At 38.6% G+C, this 20663-nt stretch overlaps 1 protein-coding gene and 1 long non-coding RNA gene across 3 annotated transcripts in view; one reads left to right on the forward strand and one right to left on the reverse strand.

Annotated features, from left to right (window-relative positions):
- The window catches only part of HECTD2 (HECT domain E3 ubiquitin protein ligase 2), a 68131-nt gene extending 58088 nt beyond the window's left edge, over positions 1-10043 (forward strand). For both annotated transcript variants that reach the window (XM_061635472.1, XM_061635473.1), the window contains exons 15-21: positions 566-724; positions 2894-2968; positions 5004-5091; positions 5291-5397; positions 6247-6362; positions 6466-6609; positions 8747-10043. In XM_061635472.1, coding sequence (XP_061491456.1) covers positions 566-724; positions 2894-2968; positions 5004-5091; positions 5291-5397; positions 6247-6362; positions 6466-6609; positions 8747-8867 — 810 coding nt within the window. In that variant the 3' untranslated portion in view covers positions 8868-10043. The remainder of the gene's footprint in view (positions 1-565; positions 725-2893; positions 2969-5003; positions 5092-5290; positions 5398-6246; positions 6363-6465; positions 6610-8746) is intronic.
- The window catches only part of LOC133388914 (uncharacterized), a 72065-nt gene extending 52595 nt beyond the window's left edge, over positions 1-19470 (reverse strand). Inside the window, exon 1 of the long non-coding RNA XR_009763976.1 lies at positions 18960-19470. This is a non-coding gene — a long non-coding RNA (uncharacterized LOC133388914). The remainder of the gene's footprint in view (positions 1-18959) is intronic.
- Between the last annotated feature and the right edge of the window lie 1193 nt (positions 19471-20663).

Consider the following 20663-nt stretch of genomic DNA (forward strand, 5'->3'; position numbering starts at 1 on the left):
ATACTTGCTGCAGAAAGAGAGATAAATGCACTTTGCTTCTGAAATACTTAGCTAAGCCGATTGTCATCTACCTCCAAGTAAGTAGCAAATTGCAAGGTTGAATTTATCAAATATCTATACTTCCTGTAGACCAGCCTTTCCCAACCAGTGAGCCTCCAGATGTTGTTGGACCACAACTCCCATCAGCCTCAGCCAGCATTGGCAATGGTTAGGAAAGATGGGAATTGTGGTCCAGCAACATCTGGAGGCACACTGGTTGGGAAAGGCTGCTGTAGACTATACATTAGAACTTAATTTTTGCATGTTATTTGTACTCATTTCTTACATTTTTTAAGCTCTGAAACTGAAAATTCAGTGGTTTATTGATACACTTTTCTGTTGATCAGCTGTTATAGAACATTGTATTATGAATTCCTAAGGAATGTCATTGTAATAAATTTTTATCAGCATTAAGTGTTAATATTATTTACAAGTAATCTTTAAACTTGTTTATTCACATATCACTAAAACTGCTCTAATACTTTGTGACAACAGTAAGATTTTCAACTTAACATCCAGCGTGTAGCTAATGGGACTAGCTGTCTATAACAGTATCACACTGGATATTCGATTTCCACCATGCTGCTACAAAAAGCTACTTAGTCCTCCTATTGTACCATGTGACCAGAATGCACCTGTAGGAATTAGTAGTGTTACTATTGATGACATATGTCAAGTTATGCCGGTAGGTATAAAACATTACCTTAAAATAATACTTTAAAATAGTAATTCTTGTCTTACTATTTTCTAGGCTTTCATAACCTTCCAACCACAGTTTATATTCTTTACCTTCAGTTTTGACAGGGTATTTTCAGCTTTTAGTTATATGGTGGTAAATACAGCTTATATTGTGATGAGGTGCGCCTGGTGCCAACACTGTTATCTTTTCGGCGCCAGGTCAAGACTTTCCTCTTCTCCCAGGCATTTTAGCATGTGTTTTTACATTGGTTTTTTTTTAAGAAGTGTTTTTAAATGTGTATATTTGTTTTTAACGTTTTTGTAAACCACCCAGAGAGCTTCGGCTATGGGGCGGTATACAAATGTAATAAATAATAATAATAATAATAATAATAATATTCTGCAAGCATAGATAAGTTCCTGGTTGCCATTGGGAAAAAACACTGTGAGGCCCAATGCCTGTGTCAGTTGTGGTAGCTTTATGTTTATCGTGAATGGGCTATGTGAATGTGATCATATGCCAAAGCTGCAATTTAGCCCTCAGCCGTGGTTGGAAGTTTTGTAGTTGTGAGCCAAATGGCATCTTAATTGTGATACACCATTAAAATCACCCATTGCCACAAGCATGGAGCTATTGTGAGCAGCTGAAGAAAGCAGCCAGCAGGAGATGTGTGTTGACCCTACGCTTTCTGAATTTTTTATTGTGAATGTGCTTTTTACCAAGAATAAAATGTGCTAGTACTTCCTCAGACAAAAAACAGGTGACACATTCACGATGATGAAACTTTTATATTACAGTATGGGCTTTTCAAAGCTTACTGAGCGGTGGTTCATTTTCATATATATATGATTGTCTGAAAACAGCATTTAAATATGTATCCAGGAGTCAAGTTATCTTTAGTTCCTCTTTTATTCCCATATTTCTATATTACCATGATGGCGAAAGAAGCTCTATGCTGAGATTGAAATTCAAAGCATCAAGAAAATACAAACTGAGGGTTTCACTTCTAGTTCAGTCAACCTACCCTTCATCTGGTTCTGCAGTGGAACAGAGAAAATAGATGGGAGAGATTACAGGGCACCTTTTCACAGAACATTTTTGGCTGTGGGGTACAGGAACATGAGTACAAAATACAAGCATACATTATCAGTTGTGAAGGATACACACAAATGTAAGTTACCACTTTCCCCCTTTTAAAATACATAGAAGTAGGAACTAGAAAAGGATTGGGCCCTGCTAGCATGTGTTTTAAAGGGGAAAGCAGTATTTATACATGTCTGTTTCCATCACATCTGATGCAATATGAGTATAATTTGGTTTCTGTAGAATGAGATGTCTTCCCAATTGATCTCCTATATTTCATGAATTGAGATTTAGGTGAAAGTATTGTGCCTCCCCTCAACCACCACCATCTTGTCTGTAGTAGATGATGGGCACGTTATTTATTTTCCCCAAATACACTTTTATATAGCAATGCTGCTTTATTTCCTTAGCCCTTACTATATCCACCAGGTTTATAGGCAAGCCTCACCCCCCTGCGCTTCTTTGTATCCTTTCGTAAGATCACAGCTATGGGTTTGCTTCCATAAACTGTTACTGTAACTCTGAGGTAATTTCGCTGCCACCGTTTGATGCTGCTTCACAACCCTTGTTTATTTTTTTTACCTGTCCTTATATGTATTATAGTATCTGGCCAATAACCAGGTGTGTTTTAAACCACAGTGATTTGTTAAATAACAGATTTAGATATAAACAAGAATACTTTATGTTGAAGTTCTTAAGTGTGTGGTTACAAATAAACGTCCTTAATGAAGTACACTAATTAAATTGCTCAGTAACCACCAATAATGACCTGCCTCTCTACCCACACTACAACCACTCTTCCCATCTTCTCTCTTCAAAAGTCAAGCCCTATCTGCTGTTCAACTGCCAAACACTCAAATACAAACTCTCAACCATTCACTCAGCCAATCATAAACCACCCTACACCAACTTTCTATCTCACTCATTCCCCCCTCCCAAGACTCACTACATACCTTAATCATTCTAATATAAGAAATCACCATATATAACATAATACAAACACATACAACATTTTAACATTCAGGTGTGGAACATTACAGAAAGCAAGGACATCCTGTGTATTACAAATATTACAAACTCTTCTGCTTACAGGAACTGGCTCATGGACTAAATGAGCTTCTATCCTATGAAGGAAATGTTGAAGAAGACTTTTATTCAACCTTCCAGGTACAATAGATACACAGTTATTGTAAAATAGAATGTATTTGCCTAGATTGGTAAGTCTTTCTATGTCCTGTTTCTAACAAAATTAAAGTGAAAATTAGCTTAAGAAAAATAATTCTGGAAATTTGTAACTTCATTTAAAATAAATCTCTGATATCTCAAATACCAGCAAGTGCTTTTACAGCATTTACCTTTTTCATTCTTTCTCGGTGGATAGCCATATTATTGGTTATATCCCTGCCCAGAGATAGCCAATTAATTTATTGTAGCCCTTAGCAGACTGGAGAACATGCCCCCCCCCATCATCTCCAGTATGTTTATCTGTCTCTGTAACTCATGTGATTACTGAAGCTCTTGTACTTTTTTTAGGCTTCTTCATTCTTCCTTTAATGGTAGGGGAGTGAAGTTTGAGATTGTGACAGCAGGCCAGTCTTAAGAGGGGTCTTACTCTTTTGAGTGTTCATCTCCTTCACTGCTCTCTCTTTCTCCCCCAGAAATATTTTTTCACTTTTTTACCATGGGTGTCCAATAGAAGGAAGATATCTGCTCTCCCAGGGCTCAGGATTAGGATAGGACTACTTCCAAAAACACTTGAGTAAACCCTATAGGCTCTCCTGCCTACTCTCTCCTTAATTGGGGTACAGGTAGCTCTTTAACTGCATAGTTAGGTGTGTAAGTTGAAGGAGAGCCTCCCCCTTTCCTGTTGGTGGCCAGAAATCCACATGGCCCTAAGACTGCTACATTATTCTTGAGTCCCTTTCTGCCCTGTCCAACCCAAGCAACCCAAACTGCTTCATGTTTTATTCAGCCTTGGAGGCCATATTCAAAGAATTTTTAGTTGCCTCATCCTACTCACGGCTGAGCTCTTCATGAGTGGCTCAGAGCTCTTCAAATCTGGTAGAGAAGATCAGAGATGTTCTGAACAAAATGGGTGATTTGCTTCCACGGAAGGCTCACTGCTCAAATTATGTACACTTGTACACACTATACCCCAAGTGTCAAAGGTTCTGGACTTAGATATACTTCTCAGATTACAAAACAGATGTCCAAAAGGTAAAAGAATGTGTCTAGGACACTGATAGCCTAGAGCAGGGATGGGGAACCTGTGACCCTCTAGATTATATTGAGCTACAACTCCCATCATTTTGAACCATTGGCTACACTGGCTGGGGCTGATAGGAGCGAAACTCCAACAACATTTAGAGAGTCACAGGTTGCCCATTCCTGATTTAGGGATTCAGAGTCAGGTCATAGGTGGTCCATTTGGCTTACAGTTGCCAGTGGCACTAAGACTCAGAACAAAGTTGGGGGTGGGAGCAAAGCACAATCAGTGTGGTCAGAAGTTGTAGCTGAGATGTCTTTTTGAGGATGAGGAGCAAATATGGGATCCAGGTGAACCAAGGTCAGTAACGATAGCCTATATCAAGGATGGGGAACCTGTGACCCCTCAAGATGTTGTTGGATTCCAATCCCAATCCCAGCCAGCATGACTTGTGGTCAGGAATGATGGGAGTTGTAGTCCAGCAAAATCTAGAGGGTTATAAGTTCCATTCTCCTGTTCTCTAGACCATGGATGCTGGGGCTGGTAAATAATGTGTCTATTTAAAAGCAGGGACAGCTTTTATCTTCAGTCATGAGTTTACCTTAAGGGTAGACACAGAGAGTTCCTCATCTTTTGTTCATGTGTAGTGATTTTAAGCTTCTGCTAGAACTACTGAGATGTCTCTCATGGGTCAATGACTTATTGGTCCTGGATGTTCTCACAAAATAACACATAAATAATGTATGTTGTATATACAGAAATATTTGTTTCATTTATATCCTGCCTTTCCTGCCAAGGAATCAAGGCAATGTACACAATACTTCTCTCCTCATTTTTTCTCTAAAACAAGCCTATGAGGTTAGGCTGAGAGAGATTAACTCAACCAAAGCCACCCAGTGACCCTCATGACCAAGTGGTGATTTGAACCTCAGTCTCCCAAGTCTTTGTCTGATACACTAACTGCTACACCACACTAATGTTGTTATTTCTAATCAGGTATTTCAAGAAGAATTTGGAGTCATAAAATGTTACAACCTAAAGCCTGGTGGTGATAAGATCCCAGTTACCAATCAGAATAGAAAAGGTAAATTGGCTGCATAATTAAACTTACAAATGTTAAGGTTGTTTTTGTTTTGTTTAGCTGGTTTGTAAAAATACATCAGGTTATAATATATAATATAGTAACTCTAAATGTTCTTAGTGTAGTGTAGTTGGAGATACAATGTAATAAAAATCAAGGATTAATGTGTGGCAAAAGGAAATGAAAACTCTTTTCTTTTCAGAGTATGTGCAGTTTTATGTAGACTTCCTTCTCAACAAATCAATCTACAAACAGTTTGCAGCATTTTATTATGGATTTCATAGCGTGTGCGCTTCATATGCATTAATGGTAAGAATAAAAAGTGAAACGTCTTTGAAAGGTTTCTTTAACAAGAAGTTGGAGGAATTTAATGAATTCTCTAGAGATTGTGTAATATGTGCATAGGCAAACTTCTTTGAAAAGCGTTGTGCCCACAAAAGAACAAGTAGTGATGATATAGTGCCTATACTGACAAATGACTAGTTGATAATTGCATGTCAAGCCACATGTGAAGAGGCTTGGTGTGCTCACTGAGTTCTCACTTTGTTGTTTTTCCACTTCAGCAGTCTCTTTTCTCCCAACCTCCAAATTTCAACTCATTTTGAGAGTAGGGATAAGATTGGGTAAAGGAACCCCCAGAGAAATAGGTGGAAGGTTTAGCAGCTGCACGTTCTTTGGAGCCCTTAGCATTTTTAAAGATATAGGCACCGTTTCTAGGAAGGGATCTGGCCTTCCTAAGAATAATATGATTTTCTAAAAGATACTACTATTTAATAAATGAATGGTTGTATTTTTAAAAAAAATAATTCTATACAAGCCAGCATGGTGTAGCACCTGAATAGTTCATCTCAGACTGTGACATAGGAAACTCAGGCTAAATTACTGCTCTAAACACCTGGGAAACGGGGTGGGATACATAAGCAATAAATAGAAAGATCATTGTGGGAAGTACTGCCCTTTATATTGATGCTCCTCTTTACTTTTGTTTTGTACAGAACAATAACAATAGGGTTAGTATTGCACCTTAGTAATATAACTCTGATCCTCTGGACATGATTTAAGTCCATAGTAGTATGTGGGACTAAATTAGTTTAAATCCAGTTCTTCAGTATTTAACAAGTTTGTGTGATCTACCTCTTAAATTCAATGATTTGGCAGCTGCTTCGTCCTGAAGAGGTTGAAATTCTAGTTTGTGGAAGTCCTGAACTGGATATGCATGCTCTCCAGAGGCACACGCAATATGATGGCTACCAGAAAACTGATCTTACTGTCCGGTAGACATATTTTTTCTTTGATTCTTAATGCTTATTTATATAGAATTGCAATAGGGACCAATTCAGTGGGAATTAAACTGGATTTCATGCATATTTATTATAGGTATTTCTGGGAAGTAGTACTTGAATTTCCTCTTGAGCTTCAAAAAAAGCTCCTGCATTTTGCAACAGGAAGTGACAGAGTACCCGTAGGAGGAATGGCTGACCTGAATTTCAAGATTTCAAAGAGTGAAGCATCCACAAATTGGTAACTTTTGTTTCCATTCTCATTATTCTGACTTTAAATACATTGGCAGGCCTTCTCAGTGGTGGCCCTACACATGTGGAACTCTATTCCAAGTGAGATCAGACTGATCCCATCTCTGCTGGTCATTAAGTTGGCCTTTAAGAAAAAATTGTTTCTGCTGCTCTTTTGGAATGATTTTAAGTAGGCTGCTGGATTTGTGTTCTTGTTTTTATTCTGATTATATTGTGTGTTATGGCTGTACTGGCCTAATTGTTTTAATATGCTGGCCGTTTTAATGTTGTATATTGAGGTTAAGGTGTTGGTGTATGGCCTGGGAGACCAGGTTTCTAATCCCCACACAGCCATGAAGCTCACTGGGTGACCTTGGGCCAGTCACAGCCTCAGAGGAAGGCAATGATAAACCCCCTCTGAATACCGCTTACCATGAAAACCCTATTCGTAGGGTCGGCATAAGTCGGAATCGACTTGAAGGCAGTCCATTCCATTCATTTATATATTGTTGTATGCTTAGTTTATATGTTTTTGTTTGCCACCTTGGGAGGGAATCCTTCTGAAAGATGGGATATACCTCTTAAATAAATAGGTAGATAATACATTCTTTCATTAATACTAATTTCATATGGTTTGCCAAAAACAAGGAACTAAAATTTATTTATAAAAAAGTATGTAACTTGGTTTCCCGGAAATAAAAGTTGTAAGAAGACACAGTTGATTTAACACATTAAAGCCTGATAACATGAGTAATAATTTTGAAGCTGCCTGTTTGCTGAGGCCCATATCCTTATTAAAATTAATCCATTTTAAGCTGGCCAGTTATGAAACTTAGCGGAGTTTATTTTAAACAGGATCCCTGATATGAACATAATGCTAAGCTGAGATTCTACTAAAAGTGAAACTAAATTCTGCCAAAGTCCTCCTGGCTGTGTGGGAAGAGGAGAAAGAAGAAGGGAGTACCCAAGTCCAATGCTTTGTTCAGCCTTGTTCATGCTTGTCCATATAGCACTAAACCAGGAGTGCAGAACCTCCAGCCCACAGTCCTAGTTAAGCCTGCCAGGCTGCCTCATTTGGCTGATGAGACCATTTTGGCCAGTCCATGGCCACCTGACCTACATCTGACATCAGCTGATTGGTGATGCCTGCAAACCCATATGCAAAGGCTTATGCAGAGCACTGGGCAAGATAGTGCTTGGAAGGGGGCTTCTGAAGGCCAGACAACCAGCTGATTGTTGGATCTTCAGAAGTCCCTTTCAAAGCACTGTTCAAGGTAGTGCTTTGAAAGAAGCTTCTGGAGATCCACCCATGCTGGCAAAAAGATCACCTGTCATCATTACCTGACATCTGCCCACCTGTCAAACTTGGCCTGTGAGAGGTGGGGAGATAACGATCTGGCCCACCAGTTAAATCCAGTTCCCCACCCCTACACTAAACCATGGGCTAGCATTATGTCCATTGGAAGAGTAGATGGCTGATTGCATCATAATGATGACCCTGTACTGAGCTCACACCTCTGGACTAGGCTATTCCAAATTTCACATACAGTGACTGTGCTGCTTCACCTATTGGAACTGAATTAGGAAATCAGTTAAGCTATGAGTAACCAAAAAAACCACCCACAACCTGTTAACTTTCCAGAGTCTCTCATCAAACATTTAACTCATTTGAAACAAGCCATTTATTATCATTTCTATCCCAAATTTGGTATGGACCATCCTCAAATGTACCTCTCCTACACGGCCAAGCTTCAAATCAGTCCGTTGAACCACTTTCTAACTATAAGCCGTAGAACCCTCCCCCACACAATTTCTCATTACAATGGCAGAGTGCAATTCAGCTGATTTACCATTAGCTTAGGGTCACAACTATAATTGTGTCAGCCTATAATATTCACTTTCAGTTCCTAATGCATGGAGTTCCTTCTGCCTAGAATAGCTGTATCCCAATTCCAGTGAAGAGAGCTGATTTGTATGAATTCCTTTGAGCAAAAATTTAGCCCCTCTGAAAGAATGAAATCCAGTCAACTCCCAGCACATGCATACATTCTTGCACACATGGAGCACTGGATTGCAGCAATGGTTTAATTTAGTCAGTATAATTGCTTCTTACTAAAAATGTGTATGTTCTCTTACAATATTTTTAGGTTACCTGTTGCCCACACTTGCTTCAATCAGCTCTGCCTGCCTCCTTACAAGACCAAAAAGGAGCTGAAGCAAAAGTTGACAATTGGAATTTCAAATGCGGAAGGCTTTGGCTTAGAATAAGAACACTTGAAAAGTATAGCAGATGTAGCACTCGCTTTCCTCTGATTGTGCCTTTAAAGCTTTACATGTTACTGTCTCTTAAGAGTCTCACCTCGAACTGTGTGGAATTGTTTTTTTAAAAAGAAAAAGTGCACTCTTTTCTGTATAGAAATATATTTACTCTTTCTTACAGGAAAAACAATTTTGTACAGTATTCATATTCTTTACAAAATTTGATAGAAAAAAATGCCAAGGCTGTCAAATTTTAAGCTGTATATATTTGCCTAGTCTAAATGATGAGAACTGCCTCTATTCTCTTCACAAGGAGAGGCTACTCAAGAGAGCCGGCCTCTGTCTCCTCAGGTTGCACAAGCTACAGGCAAAAGCTGCAAGTACTTCACTGTTGATTTAGCTTATGTATATCCCACTGGGAAGTACAGCATACAAGTAATATATATTTTATAGTACTTTTATACTGTAAGTCGCCTTGAGACTATTTTTAGTAGTAGGCGTCTAAGAAATTTAATAAATAAATATTTCTTGATTAGTTAAACCCAGTGAAAGGTTGTCTTCAAAGAGCACACATAATATAGCAAAGCTTATGCCATTAACCTGAGGCATGTGGCTATATTTTAAAGTTGAGGCAAATAATAGTTTTAGGGTAGATCAAATATAGTGTTAATATATAGTGTTAATATTTGGGTTTTCATTCTTCAAAATCAATTATTTTAAAAGCATGTAAATAACTGCCTGTGATTACAGTATATAGCTAAAGATTTATTTTTTCAAAGTTTAGGGTTTAAGATGTTATATATTCAGCTTTTACAGATGAATAGAGCTGAATTGTACAGGAATTTAAAAGCTGCTATTTTAAATCTATCTAGATTTATGGCCCAACTTCAAGTATTAAACTATTTGCATGTTTATGATATTAAACTAGGCAGTTTGGCTGTTGTTAGTGTACTTTTGTAATTGTAATTTTAAAAAGGAAATTTAATGTGTAATAGTAAATTTGAATTTGTTTATTTGATGGAAAACAAGTCACCTCTCAGAACAATGAAAGGTGTAATTTTGATATTTTTAAATTATGCATCTTTTCATTAGGAACTTCCTACTGTAAGTCTTTTACACCAGGTTTAAAATTAATTGAGCAAATTTTTATACAAATGTGAATGTAATAAAATTGTTTCAAATGTTCTAGCTTTTATTTATCTCACTGCCACAAGATGGCCACTAGCCTAAATGTGTTTAAAACAGATTAGACAAATTCATGGAGGACTCATTTGTCATTAGCTGTGGTATGGGAGATAAATGGATCCTCCTTCTTCAAAGACGCACCATAGTACTGCTGCTGGAAGCAACTAGAGAAGAGCTGTTTCCTGAATTTCTTGCAGGTATCTAGATAACAACTGTGTAAGCAGGATGCCGGACTACATGGACCTATGCTTTGGTCCAGCAGTGTGTGTTTCTTTCCTTCTATGAAGGATTTAGACCAGATAACCCTCAGTGAACATATGGGGCTTCTCTGTGAACAGGCTGCCTCATTCACTGCTGGGAAAGCAGCCCTTCCACACTAATTAAAAACATCTTAGCTCTCTGGAGTGTTTGACTCATGGTAAACTGATACAATAGTGCTACTTTAAAGCTAAAGCGTTTTTTTCACTAGCAAGCCCATATCCAATAAATGGAGTGCTAGTATTCTCCTGCACACCAGCAACATTCATCAATGACCATAGGCTTCTTGGGACACAGTTACTTTGGCACACTGGGGGAAGCTTTGAAAGGAACTAACTTACAGGCTGCATAAGAGATTTTTGCTGCAAGTAAGTGGCCGAGTATGTGTCCCATTGGTTGCTGAGCTATCTAGCAGCCCAATAAAGTCATATTCTCTGTGTCTGTTTTCACCTACATGTTCTCCTTGACTTTCCAGGCTCCCTTATAGGTTGGAGCCAATATAGAGTGGCCGTTAACCCGGCCAGATAAGAGACTCAGAAATAAAATATTATTTATTATTATAGGTTGGTTTTGGTCATTAGCTCTCTTGCCAAGCGTGAAGAGCTAAAAGATACAAGGGAATGACATTGTCAGATACATAGAAGTTTGAGAAGGCCTCTCTCCAGAAAAAAGATTAGTCATTACTCAGGAATATAATGCATTAACTCAACAAAATAAAGTGGCAATCAATTCAAATGGTACTCAGTATTTTTTTCTAAATAGTGGGAATCTTAATTCAGAATAGTCTGATTAAGGGGAATGCTGCCGTGACAACCCCACTATTAGGAAGAGTGAAGATATTGAGTGTCATGACATGGCAGCAAATTTTTAGTCTATTGTTGCTGCTGCCCCCCCCCCCCGGCCAACCAACTAGAAGAGGAATTTGTTGGGGGGGTTTCCTCTTGTGCCAAAATAACAACTGGCCCTGGGTACTATGCACTGTTTGAGGAGATGGGAGGATTAGCTGTTCCCCCTGAGACAGAAAGATAGCTAGGACCAACCCTGCTCATTTCAAGAATACACAGAAACACTGGCCCACCTGGTAACCTTCCACTCACAAGCTACATGCCATCCTTGAATCATGAAATGGAACATACAGTGCCTCGCAAAAGTAATCGGACCCTAGACCAGCCTTTCCCAACCAGTGTGCCTCCAGATGTTGTTGGATCACAGCTCCCATCAGCCTCAGCCAGCATTGCCAATGGCCAGGAAAGATGGGAGTTGTGGTCCAACAACATCTGGTGGCCCACTAGTTGGGAAAGGCTGTCCTAGGACATTGTGCCCTGCTTCAGGTGTTTTGTACTCCCTCACCCACCTTCATAAGGGCCCACTCCACACAGTATGAGGATTCCTGGATTATGTTACAATGACAGCTACTGCTGTCTTTGAATGGTAACATCTCTTCTGATAAGCACTTCCTCCATCAGCTGGTGTTTCCACTGTAGCTTGACCTACAGTACCAAGAAAGACATTGTGGTGTACACAGTGAACACTGATGCTTTGGAAAACAAAACATTTATATTATCTGTCTATCATGCAACACAATGGTACAGTTGGATAAATGGATAAAGGCACAATTTTATTATGTTCCATTTCAAACTGTTGCTATGGATATTTAATATAATAAATAACACTTGTGTTGGTGGAAAGTTTCTCTCCATACCAGAGAGAGCCATTGACCAAGTGCATAACCGTAATGTTCCAGTACAGTATTACTTTCAAGCTTTCTTTCCCTTCCCTCATCTTTTCTGCGAATTAATTTTTAAAGCGCCACTAGATGGAGTCTGAAGGAGGGAAGAGGTCCTGCATGTACTTGAGAAAGCCTGCAGACCAAAGACTACTTTCTAAAGGCAGTCATCTTTTTATTACTCGGGAAGAATGAGAGAAATGGTTTTATACATATAGGCAATATTTTCTCAAAATAAGCAGTCCTGAATTTTCATGTTAAGTGGCCGGTTATACGAAGCAACTCTATCTAGAGAATACTGCAAAACACTTCACCAGGATTTTTTTTTTAAATTTGACTAACAAAAAGCTCACAGGATGAAACAGTCTAATCCTTGTCTTAGATGGTGTCATAGGGAGCAGCCAACCTAAAGCTTTAAAGTGTGTGATGTCGTGATAATATTCATTTACTTATTATTAAATGAATTACAAACCACATTCCAGGATGGAATTGCTCCCACAAGATGATATATAATCCATAGCTACTCCAAGGTAAGCCCTGTTGAGTTCAGTGGGGTGTATATCTCATGTATATAGACATATAAACTCTGTAAAAGGGCTGAGATCACTTGAAGGAATAGTAGGAGCTAGAATGTGAAGAAATTCTGGGGTTTTTTTCTTTTGATTTAAGCTATGTTTGACCATCTGAATCTTTTGTCAAGTAAAAAGGGCTAAAACATCTGTAATACCTCCTGGCTTGACTATGTTACCATGTAATTGTATGCATGCTTACTCAGATATCTCACTGAAATTAATCAATGGGACTTCTGAACAAATATGCATACACTTGCACAGTAAGTTAAGTGCCAATAGGAAGCAAACAAATCCAGCCCATACGTGTTGCTGTGACCAGCAAAGCAGCCATTACAACCCAAGTAACAACGTGACAATGCTCTTCTATTATTTCAAAGGAAAAACAGAGTAATATGTATTTTATCCATCTAAATAATACCAAGACCCTTATCTACTAGTGCTAATTTCCGATCTATAGTTTTTCCTCCAAGCCTCTGATTATTTCAGTTTTAATTCAGCTTTTTAAAACTAAAAGTCTTGTTTTTTAGAACTAAAAGTCTTGTTGATTTCTGTTCATTGTTGAAAAAAAATGGATACAAAAGCATCTCATGCAACATTAGCACTGTTCAGACAACGTATCTGTGGTGAATGCAAGTTCTTAGCCAAGTAGGGCTTGCATTATTCCCTATACATATTAATCAGGACATTGAAACAGACTCTACGTGTATATAACTATATGCACATTGACTTGGCCTGTGCAATCTGTATCTGCATAAACAGTATATTTTTATTCTGTATGAATCTCTGCTTTTCTGATTCATTGCGTACACGCCAAATCCATCTCTCTAGGCCAGTACACCTCACAGGAGTAGACTGGGTTCCTGATTGTAATTATATTTATACAGTTTTATACCCTTTCTTTCCACATGAAGAAAGTGGTTTACCAGCCGAGGCAGAATATCCTGTAAGCTTCCGCTACAGTCTCAAACATTTACTTTTATTCAAGAGGTTCTGCCCAAGGGTGTAAGATTTTCAGCCTCTGCTGCACATTTTCTTTTGCACATAATTTAGACCTGGTCTACACATGCAACAGAATGAAATGGGAAAATATTGAGGTCACAGAGTGAACTGTATTCAACCCACACACATTAATATTTGGTAGTGCCACCTTTCACAGCAATAACAGCTTTAAGTCTTTTGGGATAGGTATGTACCAGCTTTGCACACAGTGATGGAGGAATTTTGGCCCATTCTCTTTGGCAGATTTGCTCCAGGTCGTTAGGTTATTTGGATGTTGGTTGTGGACTGCATTTTTCAAAGTGCACCACAGATTCTCGATGGGATTGATATCAGGACTTTGGCTGGGCCACTGTAGGACATTCACATGTTTGTTCTTGAGCCACTCCAATGTTGCTTTGGTCTTGTGCTTGGGATCATTGTCCTGCTGAAAAGTGAACTTTCCTCCCAAGCTTCAGTTTTTTAGTGGACTGAAACAGGTTCTCTTGCAGTATTTCCCTGCATTTTGCTCCATCCATTCTTCCTTCAGTTTTAACAAGATGCCCAGTCCCTGCTGATGAGAAACATCCCCACAGCATGATGCTGCCACCACCATACTTCACTGTTGTATTTGTATTACATTATCTCTCACTTCTGTAGAATGCTCTTTGGTCTTCATTTTCCTTCAGATCCACAGCCTGACCCATGATCCTTCAACAGTGGAGTTTTTATCCTGATAATGTGACAGCAACTTTAATGGTTCACAGGTGGTGGCCAATGGTAAGGTAACTGTGTCCTCGATAGGGCAATTTCTTTCATCTGTGTAAAGTGGGAGCTTCCAAAGCACAGGGGTTGAATACTTACGCAAGCAAAATGTTCCAGTTTTTTATGCTTCTTACAAACATTTCCCAACATAAAACCAATACAGTATCACCTTACAATAATTGATTTTGAGTTTCAGTGTTTCAAAATAAAATATCATACAGAACGAAATTACAATGTATCATTTGTAATTCAGTAACATGAGAGCATTGGTCAGGGGTCTGATTACTTTTGCAAGGCACTGTATTCATAACTTCCTGTACACTTGATACTCCTTAAAATGGAATATAGTCAAATATGAATTTTGGTTCGAACTTGTTTATTACATTTATATCCCATGCCTTCTCCAAGGAGCTGTACATTGTTTCTCCATTTTATCCTCACAATAAGTATGTGAAATAGGTTAGGATGAGAAATAGTAATTGACATTGCTGCTAAACAGATAATTTTGCTTATCCGATATTACTTGTTAGTTGGGAGTTAAGAAATATTTCTTGAGGATTCTTTCATCAGGAAAGGGTAAAAATGGATTTTGGAGCTCAAGCCTACATTAAAACCCTGAACCCCAACACTCAATGGGGGTTACAGTAACTCAGAGTTAGGGGAAATGCACTTTGCACAGGCTCAGAGACAAAATGATAAACAGGAAAGTAATAAAGAACGAACACTGATACCCTACGTTTTTCGTGAAACAGTAACCTTTGTACTAAGTGACTTCTATCAAAACCAAAGGGAAAATTGTTTCCATACTTGAAACAGAAATCATGTATATACAAGTTTCATCTATGAAAAACAAGTTTTATAACTGACAGGAAGAGATCCCCACCTAAGCTAATGGTGGATTGTGGCTACTGTCTAAGTTAGAGATGAAGCTAACAGAAAATAAAGCAACAGAAGAATGGGAAGAGTGACAAGACAAGTAGAGCATAAGGCACAGTTTAAATCAGAATTGTCTTGAAATTAATTCAATTTTTAAAATTAATTAATATTCAGATGACAAAAATGGAGCTATGTTAACCAGGACTGGAATGATAAGCCATTGAGTCAGCCAGCACAGAAATAGACTTCACATGGAAATGTAATTCCACCATTTTTGTTACATGACTTCTCAGCAACACTTCATTTGGCTACTATGTATTACATCATTAGTCCTAATAAAGAATCAGATATTCAAAATGGTATCATTCATGAATGTTTCAGAATTCACATTCTTGGTTGTGAGGAGACCCAAGAGGTATCTCCATGCCAGCCTTTTTCCTATTAACAGTTGATCTTGCTGAGTTTGCGCATGATATGCCCCTAAAAGATGGCAGCCATATGAAGAGACCTGTTTAAAAAGCAAGGGAAATACACTAGTAAGCATGCTGATAAAAAGGGATGAGCATAGCCCCAACTAAGGAAACTCTATGCTCTGGTACTTTAATATCGTAAAGTAAGATGGTGCACAAGGACAGAAGCCTAGCATCCACCATGAGATGATGGGAATGCACTGATCAAGGGACTATCCTGCACCCAGTTCTTGAAAGAAGACTGTCTTCCAATAGTTCAATGCTATGAAACACCAGAATGGAAAGTCTTTTGCAAAAGGTCCCATTCATCCTGTAATATAGGTTTGTCATTAGCTTGCTGCCCTGATTGAGAATTTTCCTGTCTCCTGAAGGCCCTAGATCAGTTTCTGGTTTCAGTCCCTTCCTGGGCAGGTTTGTTTTCCTAGACTTGCAAGCCACTTTCTATGAGTCATCAGTCATCATCAGTTTATTACAGGCAACCAAATAAAGGTTTTAGCCAGATAAAATACTAATATACAGAAATAGTAAGCCACTTTCTATGAGTCACCTCTTTCCTCTTTTCATATGTTACCAGAGCAGAATGGGAAGTGTTCTATGCTAATAATGGATATATTGGGCCTTTGCCTACACCATACAGAGTCTCAAAATGTTTCCTATATCTTTGGGTATGACTTTTAAAAGCAGAATCATAGAGTGTTATACCTAAATGTCTGTATTAAAGAATGTTGACCACTACTGGTCTTAGCCATCAATATACATTTTTTTAACCGTATGAAATGCATAGATTGCGTAAAAGTCTCAGGAACCCCCAGATCAAACTCCTGTCACCTGGCTCCTCAGTAATTCAAAACTTGGGCAAGCTTAACATAGCTAGATCCAAACTCAGAGAATCCTGATTTTTAAAAGATTTTCATAGAAGAGATTTGTGTGTGTGTGACATTTGTAGTAATAATGGAGCCTCACCTGGCTGAATTTTCCTTTTAACTCTATGCAACTTTAAAAGGTACAGAAGCCCAGTGAAGTTCTGGATATGGCAACTGTTGATATATCCCTGCCATTCATATTTATATATTATTTGTTAGGAGAAATTGGAACAATTTGATGTTGCCTTATTTTGCTTTCCACAGCTGTGCATATCAAGTATGTTAAACGCTTTTGCTACAATGCCTTCCTGTTCAACTGCTACAAGTCTGTTAGAGTTTCACCATTTTCTGATGCCCAAGCTAATGCTAAAGGCATCCAGAGAATTTCTACAAGCACAGGACAGAGTTATCTTTCTATACTTCTAAGATATGCCTTATTATAGTTACATGAAATTGAACTGGAAACTTGGATCACACTTTGGTAGAGAAAATCAAATTTAACTTCTAATACCTGACTGTATTGCTCTACCAGTATAAATTTTCTGTTGGGCTGCAGACCATAATGCATTTACTTCAAAAAAAATATTAAAACTGGTGATAGGAATTTGGATTAGGTGGTTGTAGTTTGTCATGTTAATGATACTGAAGACCTCATTAGCAATCCTTCACAAATGTACAATCATAACAAATGGGAGACTACCAGAGCTTATTTATCAATACATGTGGTATTTCTCTTCAGTTCAAGAGATTCCTACATCTCCTTTGTCCTGTGAGCTAAACTGCATTTGATTGATACATAGGCATACTACTTTTTAAGAAAGCAGCTGTCTTCTTCAGAAAAAGGTCACTGCTAATATGCTGGGCATGGAATGCATGGTGCAGCTGGAGAACATTTTTCATTGTAAAGTGTGTGTGGTGCCATCATTAAAACTAGCCTGAACCGATAGACACACCAGAGGCATTGTTCCTTTATAGTGCATAAGAGGATTCCAGTCCTGGAGAGTGAGTTTTGCATTTTCAGCTTACAATTAATGTATTAAAGCAAGTAGCGATACAAGCACACTTTTAAAGCACATGGCTTCCCCCAACAATTCCTGGGAACTGTAGTTTACTCTTCACAAATCTACACTTTCCAGCATCCTTAACAAACTACAGTTTCCAGGTTTATTTGGGGGAAGCCATATGCTTTAAATGTATGGTGTATACACAGCCAGTGATGCTCAATAGTTTGCAGATTGAACAAATAGTAATTGGGGACTCATTAGAGATGGGTGATAAGTCAGTGCATGGCAGATGTTTCACATTTGCTTTAAAGATACGTCATCATCAAGACCTCTCAAAATTGCATCTAACATGGTGCCACTCTTCCCTCAAATCCTTCCTCAAAAGCCACCTCTTCCATGTAGAGTTTGGCTCAGCCTTTGGTCCTCACCTACAGAAAAAATGGCTGTAAGCATACCAGCCACCCGAACAAAGTGTTTCCGTTTGCCACACCTGGAGATCAGTTGCAAAATCTCTTTGAAGCTAATTTTTTTTCTAAAATGCACTCAAGTTGCTCCCACCAGATTTTACAGTAAAAAGGGGTGGGGTTTGACTAGCGCCATGTGCCCCCGTTTTCAGAAGAGAGAGACAGAGATGCACTGGAACCGGCAGAACAGTGAGTGTGTTTCTACTCAAAGTCTAAGTATATATATTACCAATTGCACACATCTTTCTACTTCCTCTTTCCTCTGCCTTTCCTGCCCTACCTTCCCCACTCATACACACACACACCACCTCTGTTGTCTCCCTCCTGTCAAACTTCAGATTGTAAGCTCCTCAGGTCCATGTACATTGATGTGGCTATATAAATAATAAGTACAATCACTGTATTAGGTTCTTGCTTCGCTTGATCTTGAAATATGTTCCTTTTTGCTTGATGCGTTAATTCGTCAACTAAGAGATATGAACAATGAAATGTTATTTCTGTCTCAGGGTCTCAGGCAAATGATACTTTATCATTCCTTTAGAATAGGTTTTCTGCCCGCCATCCTTACAAAACCCACCTGTAAACATAAGGTTAAATGTAAATGGGTTGGAGTCCAGAGACTCCTCCATGAGTTTAAGGAATTCATTTCATCCTTTTAACATGAAAGTACTGTGGAGATTGGAAAATCTACATGGCTTATCAACTAAACAGGAGTGGAGGGGAAATCTGGCATCTTCTGTGCCCATTAACACCTCATGGCATAGAAACAAGCATTATTACCTCCTAGGTCAGTTGAACAAGCTCTCTCAGAAGGCACAAGAGCCAATAAAAAAGCTGTCAACTTTATTCCCAAGGTTGCAACTGCTCCTTTCTTTTGCCTTTAACAGTGCCCTGACATGCAAATTTCAATCAAGTAAAACAGAAGTAAGGAACTGGTATTTACCTTTTGTTTGTTAACTGATTTCAATAGATGATGTCATTCTATTTGTTCTTCCCATAAAAGTGTAGAAAATGTTGGTTTTGTTTGAGTTGGTTATTTTATTTTTAACACCTTAAATAAAGTTGTTTTAAATTTGGGATTAAAAAAAAAATCAAATTTCTTCTGACCAGAAAACAATTATCTCCAAAAAATTTCTGGTAGGCAGGCAACAAAGCAGTCCTCTGAGCCTCCCAACAACAGAGCAAAATCTGACTGGGTAGTCTCTTCTCTTCCAGCAACTTGAATTACATCACTTTTCTATCATCTTTGCTTTCCAATTGCGATCTTCAAGCTGATGAAATTTCATTCTCTCCAGCATCAACAGTGTCAGACTGTAACCAGGGTCAGTTTGCCCCACACTTAAGCCATCTATTTGTAAAAGGACAAAAAACTTGACAATCTCCCCAGCTGTCAGTGATTTATCATTAGGCCAAGGTGCCTGATATTTTCCAACAGTCTCCTCTCCACTGCCCATTCAGACATTTCTACAAGAATTGTATGACCACTGCCAACTCCTGAGATTGCCAAATCTTGATGAACTTTATTTCTCCCATGAGGCTCGTGCTGAGTTACTGTTATATGTATGTATCCTGTTGATTAATGAAACAGGACTGAGTTTAGCAGTAGCTGCCTTTTGATAAATAGTTCTATTAATATTTGCTCTTCCTATTTCCTGGATACCAATGAGGAACAATGAACCCTGTTAAAAACATTTTTGTATTGTTTTTCCCTTCCTTACCAAGAGCACAAAGTTACCCTTTTCATCCTGCACTGCTGACAATAGCATCTTGGAATTCAAACAATTATTCCAGCCCAAAACGAGACTCCTAAGCCTGGAAACGCCTCCCGTTTTCTGAACTGTAGCAGAAATTTGTTAAGATTTTCAACTAGCAGAGGGATCAAAATGTACTTTTTAAAAGATAAAAAATATATATAACAGAATCCAGATTTCATACTTTCTCGTTACACTCAGGTGGCCCATGCTAGAGGACCTGGAAAGGGTTTCTGTACCTTTGAAAGGTCCATAGATAAGGAAGGACTGTAGCTCAGTGAAAGTTCATGGTTCCATCAGTTCTCCCTGCCTGAAATCTGGGAGAGCCGCTGGCCAGTCAGTGTAGACAGTACTGAGCTAGATGGACCATACTATAGAAAGGCCACTTCCTCTAGTAGAATTTTGCCGGAAGAATTAATGCCATTATTGCTAAGGGTAACTGAAGCCTAGTGAGGTTTTCAGGCCTGTTGCCAGGCCTATGCAGCTCGTACTGGAGCTCTCTCAGCGTTTAGACCTGGGAATTGTATAGATTTCGAGACTGACTTGGCAACGTTTTTCAAGTAACTACTACTGCAGTAATATTACAGTCATAACTTTTTAATGCCAGCTGTCAAACATCACTTTGCCTACCTTTACCTGTGCTCTTCTCTACCTAACTTCCTTCCATAGTAGAGCTGACCTGCCCCTCCTTCCTATGTCTTCTTCTTCAACTGTCCGAGGAGAGAGGAGACATCTCTGTCTTTGCTCTCTCTCCTGAGCCATGAGGGCAATACCCAAGCCTGGGCATTGCACCTCCAACTTAGTTAGAACTAGGTATACCTTTCCTATCTACTATGTATTTCTATAAATAAACTAGTGTTTCTTATTTTACTAAATCTTAAGTCTCAGTGATCTCA

The sequence above is a fragment of the Rhineura floridana genome, chromosome 7, assembly GCF_030035675.1.
Source record: "Rhineura floridana isolate rRhiFlo1 chromosome 7, rRhiFlo1.hap2, whole genome shotgun sequence".
Lineage (NCBI taxonomy): Eukaryota > Metazoa > Chordata > Lepidosauria > Squamata > Rhineuridae > Rhineura > Rhineura floridana.